Source organism: Myotis daubentonii, chromosome 6, assembly GCF_963259705.1.
Source record: "Myotis daubentonii chromosome 6, mMyoDau2.1, whole genome shotgun sequence".
In the NCBI taxonomy this organism is placed as follows: Eukaryota; Metazoa; Chordata; class Mammalia; order Chiroptera; family Vespertilionidae; genus Myotis; species Myotis daubentonii.
Window position 1 is genome coordinate 45,775,190 of NC_081845.1, and position 9,929 is coordinate 45,785,118.

Consider the following 9,929-nt stretch of genomic DNA (forward strand, 5'->3'; position numbering starts at 1 on the left):
TAAATTCTGGTGGTTAGGCCTGATTAAAGTCTAACTATGGGCTCAGGCCCACCCTGGTCTCTGGATACGGTGTTGTGAGCCCACTAATTCAGCATTAGATTTTCCTTCTATTAATATGTAATACACTATGGTAAATGCTCTTTTAGAAAAATAAGCTACTTTTAATTTAAAGTATGTAATCTCTAATAAAATATTGTTACCATTGATATTTGTTGTCAGGAAATTAAATATTAAGGACTTGACATTAAAGTTCAGAAATAATGCTAATATTGCTACTACCATCCTAATCAAAATATTTCATGCCTGCCCTAGTTCTTACTTCACAGCAGGTCCAGAGTTTACCAGGACAACAACAGAGATAACTCTTTGTTGATACTTTAATACTATGTTTATCTCAGTTTCTTTTCTGTCAGTTTACCAAAAGGTTAACTTGCTATTTTATTTCTGACTATCAAAATAATAGCAATCAGAATCATGGGTTTCAGAAAGTTTTGAATGTTTCTTTCTAAAGAAGCAAATTGGCTGCACTACAGGTCTCTCTTATTCAGGTACACTCACTGATGTGAGTAGTTATATCCTCCCCAATCTGTTTCTCATGGCTTCTACATGACTCTACCATATGCAGTTGCTAAAGACCAGAGACTATCACCACTATATCAAATCCATAAGCCTTAGGTTCTGACTCAAAATATAGCCCCATCCGAAACCGGTTTGGCTCAGTGGATAGAGCATCGGACTGCGGACTGAAAAGTCCCAGGTTCGATTCCGGTCAAGGGCATGTACCTGGGTTGCGGGCACATCCCCAGTAGGAGATGTGCAGGAGGCAGCTGATCGATGTTTCTCTCTCATAGATGTTTCTAACTCTCTATCCCTCTCCCTTCCTCTCTGTAAAAAATCAATAAAATATATTAAAAAAAAGTATATAGCCCCAAATCTGTCTACTTCTCCAGTTCCTCTGTTACTTCCTTAACCCAAACCCCTGTCATCTCTCCTCTAAGCTAGTGCAGGCTTTTTCACTGGGCCTCCTCCCCCATTCTTACCCACCATAGGCTCTCTTTCAGATAGAATAAAGAGGGATTTTTGTTTGTTTTCATATAAATCACATTTGTTTCTAACCCTCCATTGATTTCCTTAGCACTTAAAATAAAAATCAAATGCTTTCATGGCCTAATGACCTGGCCCCAGCATAACTCTCTGCCCTCCCAGCCTGTCCTGTCCTGCACTCCCCAGGCCCACGCTGATCTCATTCCTGTCCCTGGAATGCACTGCGCTCACCCTGGAGATCACAGCAGCACCTCGCCCTCCCTCAGCTAAGTCCTGACTCTCCGATTGCTCTCACACCCCCCTCTTTACTACCTTCATGCCACTTACCGCTCTCTGAGTTTATTTTGCTCATTATTTGTATGTCTTTCCTAAAAATGTGAACACAGTGTTTGTTGGCTCACTGTTGTTCCTAGCATCTGGAGTGGTGCTGGCGAGTAGTAATGGAGAATATGATTAACAAATAAACAAAAGGAAATTATCTGAGTGCTTGTTATTTTGTTTCCTTTTGACTTCTGGTGACAATTTTGATACCTGATTACAAAATCAAATGAACCTCTTAAAATTTAAGCACCTATTTAAAGGAACAGTATTAAAGCATGTAAAGCCCATGAACTTAAATGTTTAACCCTTGGTTAGTAAAGGCTTATCCTGTGACCTTGAGCTAAATCATTGGATACCTCCTATAAGTGACAGTAATGAGCATACATAATCTAAATGTTTTGTGTGTTGTATATTCAGTCCCCAAATGTCTACTTTCAACCAAAACTAATATCCTTATTAGTACTAACAACCTATTCACATACTGTTCTAGAGCCTAGTAAAGTGTACACCTTTATCAGGGAGATCTTATATATCTCCCAGAGTTGATTAATTATATCTAAAATATAAGAATCTAGACCTTGTCAGTGAGTAGCAGCAGCAAGATCAAACTGGGAGGCATACAGGAGCAGCTCAGAATCGTCAGGTTCTTCATGAGAGACTGAGGATTTCAGACTGCTTTGGGATTTCATTCATTAAGGTCCTCTGTCTGGAGTTCTGTTAAATAGATGTTTAAGTAAGTGATTACTCTTGCTGTCTTATGAAATAGTGGCAGGTCTGTGAGATGAGTGGGCAGATCTATATTAATGAGAATGTGGGTATGTTTATTTACATGGAAGCAAACAACAGGGGATGATTAAGAATGTTTTAACTTGCTCTCTAAACTGTTCGTATTTCTGAGCATAATATGTAAAAGATGGGAATTATTTAACTTCCAGATTGAAGACTATGATGTGATCGCCAGCATGATAGGGGCCAAGTGTAAAAAACTGCGCACCCTGGATCTGTGGCGTTGCAAGAACATCACTGAGAATGGGATAGCAGAGCTGGCATCTGGGTGTCCGCTCCTGGAGGAACTTGACCTCGGTTGGTGTCCTACTCTGCAGAGCAGCACCGGGTGCTTTGCCAAACTGGCACGCCACCTCCCAAACTTGCAAAAACTCTTTCTTACGGCCAACAGGTCTGTGTGTGACACAGACATTGAGGAACTGGCATGTAATTGTACCAGATTACGGCAACTGGACATACTAGGTAAGGATGCAGTATATCAGTTTGTTTTAAAGCCTTGACATTAGAGCTGATCTCAGACATTTTACAAAAAAAGAACACACACCAAAAAACATAAAACTTGGATACAATAAAAATTTTGTCCTGATAAGACTACTTGGTTTGATAGGAAGTGCTTTGGAAACCTAGGATGGGGACCCTAGCCTAGTTACATCTTCACTCTCCAACTTCCTTCCCTGGCATTCTCTTAGGAACTTCTAAGGAACTTCTAACTTACCAGGAAACTCAGATTGTAATGACCAAGACTGGCAAAGATAAAATAATCATGATCCTAGGTAAAAACAAAACAAAATCAAAAACCACATAGCCAAGTGTCTTAGTTGACGTTCTCTGGTCTTACATAACAGAAACCTACTCAAGATAACTTAAGCATAAGAAAAAAAACTATTATGAAGATACAGGTGTCTCCCTCAGATCCCATCTCCCTCAGAATCATGCAATGGTAAGTCCAGCATCAGTAGGAGCTAGCTATGGTCCATCCTCAGGAGGGACTGGAAAACCATCAAAAAGCAAAGAAGCTATTTTCTGTTTTCCCTTCCCTTTTCCTGCCCCCTATCCCTGCCTCTGCAGCTGTATGCTCACAGTCTTTATGTCTGGTTCTCGCTTTGGTTTGCCTTGTTTTTCATCATGCATGTTATCTCTGCTTCTCTAAGTAGACATGGCCAAATATAACAGGCCCAACCCAGTTCTTCATGTCTTTAGTTTGAAGGATAAATGGACACTGAAGGCTTTACTGAATTCCAATGATAAATTTTCAGGAGAATCTATATTGGTTTGGTGGGGGGCCAGTCACAGCCTGGGTAGCAGTTGTAGTTACAGCTTCCACAGCTCATGTCAGGGAGGGGATGAGAAAGGAGTTCTCAGAAAAAAGTCATGGGTTAACATTTCAGAAACTTTAATCCCCATCCCAGTAGATGTATTATGTAATACAATTGTGATATTTCTCCCCTAGTAAAGCTGTAGTTAAAGAAAGGTATGTTCCAACAGATGACATCTTATAGCCTAGTGATAATTTATCTTCCATCCGAATATCCCATAATTACTTCAAATTTAACATGGGCTAACTAGTACTCATCATCCATCATCTGTCTTCCAGTACTGCCATTTTACACCCACCACTTGCCATAAACTTACCAAGTTGTGTTGTAGTTAATAGCCTTCAACCCTGGTCACTGAGTTTCTTGAATCTCCAGTGCTTGAAACAAGTTTCTCCAGGGTAGTTATTCAGTAATTGCATTGCATGGAATTAGAGGTTGAATCTAATTAGAGGTTGTAAGCATAGCTGCCATGGATTAAGAAAAAGAGATTCAAATGGTTTTGAACTGGGGTGACAGAAATAGGAAAGTCTGGAGGAGCTGATTAGAAGGGGCAGGAGGTGGGAATGAAGATAGTGGGTAAAGTATTGACAGGAGATGCCAAATTGGCTGGGAAAATTCAGTGCATATTTGTTTACAGGACTATAATTCTTTTAAGAAATGAAGTCTTTTAAGAAATGCTTTTAATTTTTAAAAGGCAATTTATTTGAAGTGTATTTTAAACAATCAGTAATAAAGGGACTCTTTATTAGAACATTATATAAACATTCTATTTAAAGTATTTTATGCGGTTTTGTTTTTTTGAACAGGAACAAGAATGGTAAGTCCGATGTCCTTAAGAAAACTCCTGGAATCATGCAAAGATCTTTCTCTACTTGATGTGTCCTTCTGCTCTCAAATTGACAATAGAGCTGTGCTCGAGTTCAATGGAAGCTTTCCAAACGTGTTCATAAAAAAGAGCTTTACTCAGTGACTTAATGTATGTTCTATAATAAAATCAGTGTGCTTTTGTGGGGTTATATGTTAGAATTGACTTTGTTTTGTGTTGTGTGGTTTTTATAATGGTGGAAATGTCTTAACCCATTAAGACATTTGTAGGTTTTAAAGAAAAATATGAAATACAGATAGGTATTGCCAAATACATATGTTAATTCATGAGAAGAATATGATTCTCATTTAGCATATTTATCACTTGGAAGGCATTGATGGAATTCTATTACATTCCTTCTTCTCCTGATAATTTTCTTTTAGCATGTTATTACATTGCAGATTAATCACTTCCAATTGAATGTTAGGTGGAGGCTCCTCGATTGCACAACTGAATGGTTATTGGGAAATGGAAATTTCCTTTATACTTGCATCAGGGTCCAAAAAAATCCACTTGGACCTATAGTTTGAGCTTAGAAAATCTGTTGCAGATTTATGTGAAAACAGAGAGCTCGCTTATTATCTCACCTTTTGATAAGATAAGCTTGATGTTACTTCATAATTCAAACAATGTAGTTGTCATCAGAATTGCATAAGTATGTTTCCTATATTAACACTGTTTAACTCCACTCCCAGAGCTTTCCATTCAGTAGAATCTGCGATTCTAATAAGTAGTCAGACAGGTGTGGCTGCTGGTGGTGGTGGTCTGAGGGCTCCCTTTTGAGAATCATGGCTCTAGAACTTTCCTTGAGTCTGGAGACTCCTTGAATCCCAGTGAATCCCACATACATTGGGGATAACTGTTCTCATTATGCTGAACTGGTTAAATAATTTTGGGTTGAAGTCATAAAAAAGCATTTGTCAAGTCTGCAACAAAAGCTAAATTCCAAAGCCCTTTAGTGTTTCAGAATAGTGGTTGAGGGTATTTCTTCTTCAGAAAAATTTCAATATCAGCTCTGAGCTCAAAAACAGTAAAACTACCACTGCTAAGCCAGCAAATTGCTAGATGACAATACTAGTTCAATAACAAAAGATTGAGTCAGATATATTCCACAAAGTACCTGCTGATGAATAATACATAAATAACCATGGATTTTAACACTTTATATTTTTACAAGCTTTGTAAATTTGACCAACTAAGTCTTCTTTTTGCTCCACACATATTTTTACCATCACCAGTTCTAACACATCTTAGCAAGTTCTTCAGATTGTCCTGAAATCAGGTTTTCTTAACTTCTTAGAAAATATTCTTGCCTTTAATTATTCCACACATAGTACTCATGGACACTAACTCTTCAGACACTTCAACCTTGACATTGATTTATCAAATAAACAACAAATAACTAGGCAGTATCAGTAACGTCTTTGATTCATCAAGAACCATGGGAAACCACTCAGAATCATTTGATTTGCCTTGTTTGTTTTTATTGACTACATTGATGTTCCCAGTGTTCTCAATTCTTTCAAGCAACTGTTCTTGACAAACAGCTAATAGTCTTAAGCAAGTTTATTTTGGATACATCTCTTCAGCTGATGAATCAAAAATAATGTAATGAACTCACTGTTGGTGAAAAGGCTTTCTTTGCTTGGCTAACAAATGAGCCACTCCAAAACTTACTTTACAGCTTTATTTTCATTTTTGTAAATAAATTCTGCTGTGATGAGATACCTTGTTTTAATTTTCTAATTTCTCTGGTCACTGCATTCTATAAATTGAGAATACTTAGTTTGGTAATTCATATATATATCTCAAAACAACTACAGTGTCACTGCATGTTAAACAATGCTTTGCCATCTAATTCAATAACAAAATAATCCATTGTTCACTGTGCCTTAAACACATGACACTTGAAGTTCTCTCTTTCTCTCATATTCTGACATTATTGGTATGTACTGAAAACTTTAAAATGTTGTGGTATGACAATCTATGTGCCATTCAAAATGCTAGTAGTTATAAACTACATCTCTATAATTTGTAATGTGCTAGGCAGCAATGCAAAGCAATGAGAGCACCATGGAGGTCTCTGTTGCAGTTACTCAGCTCTGCCATTGTAGTGTGGAAGCAACCATAGACAATACATACATGAATGAGTGTGCCCAGGGTCCAATAAAGGTCTATTTTCTTATGGACACGAAAAGTTGAATTTTGTATAATTTTCATGTATCACAAAATAATCTTCCTTTTATTTGATTTTTTTTTTTTTGCCATTAGAAAATTTAAAAAAAAACATATTTAAGGGGTAGTCTGGGTTTGGTTTGTGGAATGAATTTGTAACTCCTGTTCTAAGATATTTTCAAATCAATTAGTAAACCCATGTTTGTCCATTCCTAATTTTATAAACCATATTCAAACCTGTTCTCTATCATTTTACCATTCAGATTTTAAAATGAAGTACAGTGTTTTATTGACTTAGAGAAAAACCAAACTTGTTACCATAACATAAGAGTTTTGACATTTTTATGAGATATATTTGATAATTGTATATATTGTATACATTTCTATTAATGTATATATTAAGGTATACAACTTTATCATTTAATATACATTTACATTGTGAAATAATCACCACATTCAAGCTAATTAACATTTACCTCTTCAGATAGATATCACTTTTTTTTTGTAGTGACACTTAAGATCTACCTTCTTAACAAATTTCAATACAATAAAGTATTGTTAACAATAGCCACATTGTTATGCATTAGAATTCCAGAACTTATTCATTTTGCATAACTGAAACTTTGTACCTTTTTTTTCTTTTTTTTTATTGCTTAAAGTATTACAAAGAGTATTACGTATGTCTCCTTTTTTTTTTAACTTTGTACCTTTTGATCAACATCTCCCCATTTCCCCCTCCCTCAGTTTCTGGTAACCACCATTGTACTCTGCTTCTATGCATGTGACTATTTTAGATTCCACATATAATTGAGATCACACTTTGTCTTTCTGTGTCTGGTATATTTCACTTAGCACAGTGTTCTCAAGGCTCTTTCATATTGTTGCAAATGTTAGTATTTCCTCCTTTTTAAGGCTGAGTAATAATCCATTATAATGGTATATATAATGGTATTCACATACACACATACACAGACACATACCACATTTTCTTTATCCCTTCATCTGTTGACTGACATTTAGGTTGTTTACATAACTAAATGTCTGATGTGGGAGGGTAGATGTCTCTTTGAGATCCTATTTTTTTTATATATATATGTATGCCCAAAAGTGCGATTGCTGGATCATATAGTATTTTCTTTTTAATTTTTTGAGGAACCTCCATAATGTTTTTTATAATGGCTGTACCAGTTTATATTCCCACCAACATTGTACCAGGATTTCCTTAACAAGAGAGAACATACAGACTAGCCATTAAAATTTGAAGCCAGATGACCCATTGTTACTAGCATTGTCAACTGACTTAGTTTTTTATAATTCTTTTACCTCAGCATTTTGGTAAGATAAATGATCTTCCCAGTGGCTAGTAATAGATAACAACATGCCCCTGACTCTGTGAGTATAATTACAGGATCCTCTCAATTTAAACTGCTTGAAATAAGACCTTAAAATATATACATTTAGACAGTTAATATTCTCCCTTCCCTTTGGAGTGATTAGCTTTGAGCCAATGTATAACAAAGCATTTGCGGAAGTATTTTTATTTTTATTTTTTTGGTGCTTTCCAGGAATTAATTAAATACCAAAAACTCATATTTTCAAGTATAATAATACTAACCAGGAAGTCAATAAAAATTATGTTTGGTTACCATATATATTATTAATAAATGTTTGGCTTTTCATTTTCTACTTAAGGTATTAAGAGAATACTATTAATGACAGTCATTTTCAAAGCCATTTACACACATTTATCAGTGCTTCATCTAGTCCCCCAATCCCTTTTAGCACATTTAATATTGGTACTTAAGAAGAGCATTGGTTTTTTTTAGCCACTGAAAATTTTGTCATTGACCCTTAACAGAATATTAGCTATTGCCAAAACACTATTTTAGCATCTATCAATCATTTTATACTTGGAGCGTAGTTCTCTAGCAGTACATTAATGTCAATAAACAAATGAGGTGATGTTTGGTAGCAATAGCTAGAAGTCAAAAGGTAAAAGATAAATTAATCTAGATAATGATACACATTTTTTTATAAATATGAATAGAGACCAAGATATTTCTTTGGTCACAGTGGAAATAATGCTTAAAATGTTTGCCTATAAGTGAATTTCTGGCTTAAATTTTAGTATAGTTGCATACTACTAATGGTTTGAAAGAAAAAAGGTGCAATGGCCAGTGTGACTCAGTTGAGCATAGTTCTGGGCACTGAAGAGTTGCCGGTTCAATTCCCGGTCTGAGCCCATGTCCGGCTGTAGATTCGGTCCTGGTGGAGAGGCAACCAATTGATGTTTCTCTTTCACATCGTTGCCCCCCCCCCTCTAAAATTAATAAAAATAGTTCTTTAAAAAAGAAAGGAAGAAATATGACATTTTAAGAGGAAGGAAGATTATCATCAATGTATTTGGTAAAGTAAATTAGTGCAGTCTTGACTATAAAATTTTTAAGGAAAATGTAAAAGCAAAGCAGTCATATGCAGATAAATTGAGTAGGTAGTCTTTCTGTTAAAAGTGAGAATCTGTACAGTGTTTTAAATTTTATTTGTATAAAAATGCTGTTCCATATCTAATGGTCTTCATTGTTTGTATTATTTTATACTTTAGAATAATAAGATAAGCTTGAGTATCTCATTAGCTCACTTTCAAAACGGATCATGTCAAGACACTGCTGTATATAATGGAAGGTTTGAGTAAATAGGTTTGTGTCACAGCCTCTATGAAATGAGATGAGGATAAGCCTGGAAGATGAGCCATCATCTGTGGGCTGAACACTAACAATCCATCCTCATGCTATGAAATGACATCAGCTGAGATGCATTTTAAAATCTAAAATTACACAAGTCTGCAATTAAACTAAACTGAGTTCCCACTGTTACTCACTTCTTTCTCCTTTCTCTGTAATTCCACCAAATGGGATTTATTGACTTAAAGTTTGGCTTGTCACATAAAACAAACCAAAGTTTGATATACTGTTTTCCTATTTTTACTTGTAAGGTATCATGTACTGTGGTGTTTATTTGCTTTTTGTAGAAGCCAGTTCCTTCATTACTAATTAGCTCCTAAGTTGTCCCACAGTTCTTAGTCATGCCCAGTTTGCTTTTGGGGAGCTAGTGTGGAATAAATGGCAACAGATAAGACACACTCATCTATCCATTTAGTTCACAATAATACAGACAACAAATAAGTATTGACACCTGTGTCTAGGCACAGATTGGGATGGGGGGTGGGTTTACAGAATGCATATCTATAACAGCAATTTTCAAAAATTGTTAGTGCCAAGAAAAAATCCTGTTTTGGTGAAATAGGCATGGGATGCAATGGACTCAGCAATGTTAGGCATATTTCTTTACTGCTGAACTTTAGAACCAGTAATATCTAATGGACTTTGTGAAGGTGGGATGAGTTAAGGTCCGTAGTGTTTCCT

The 9,929-nt window shown here is 35.8% G+C and overlaps 1 protein-coding gene across 5 annotated transcripts in view; it reads left to right on the forward strand.

Moving 5' to 3' along the window:
- FBXL4 (F-box and leucine rich repeat protein 4) overlaps positions 1–6,521 on the forward strand; it is a 57,303-nt gene extending 50,782 nt beyond the window's left edge. For all 5 annotated transcript variants that reach the window (XM_059700887.1, XM_059700886.1, XM_059700889.1 and 2 more), the window contains 2 exons: positions 2,301–2,613; positions 4,274–6,521. In XM_059700887.1, the coding sequence (XP_059556870.1) occupies positions 2,301–2,613; positions 4,274–4,437 (477 nt within the window). In that variant the 3' untranslated portion in view covers positions 4,438–6,521. The remainder of the gene's footprint in view (positions 1–2,300; positions 2,614–4,273) is intronic.
- Positions 6,522–9,929: the final 3,408 nt, after the last annotated feature.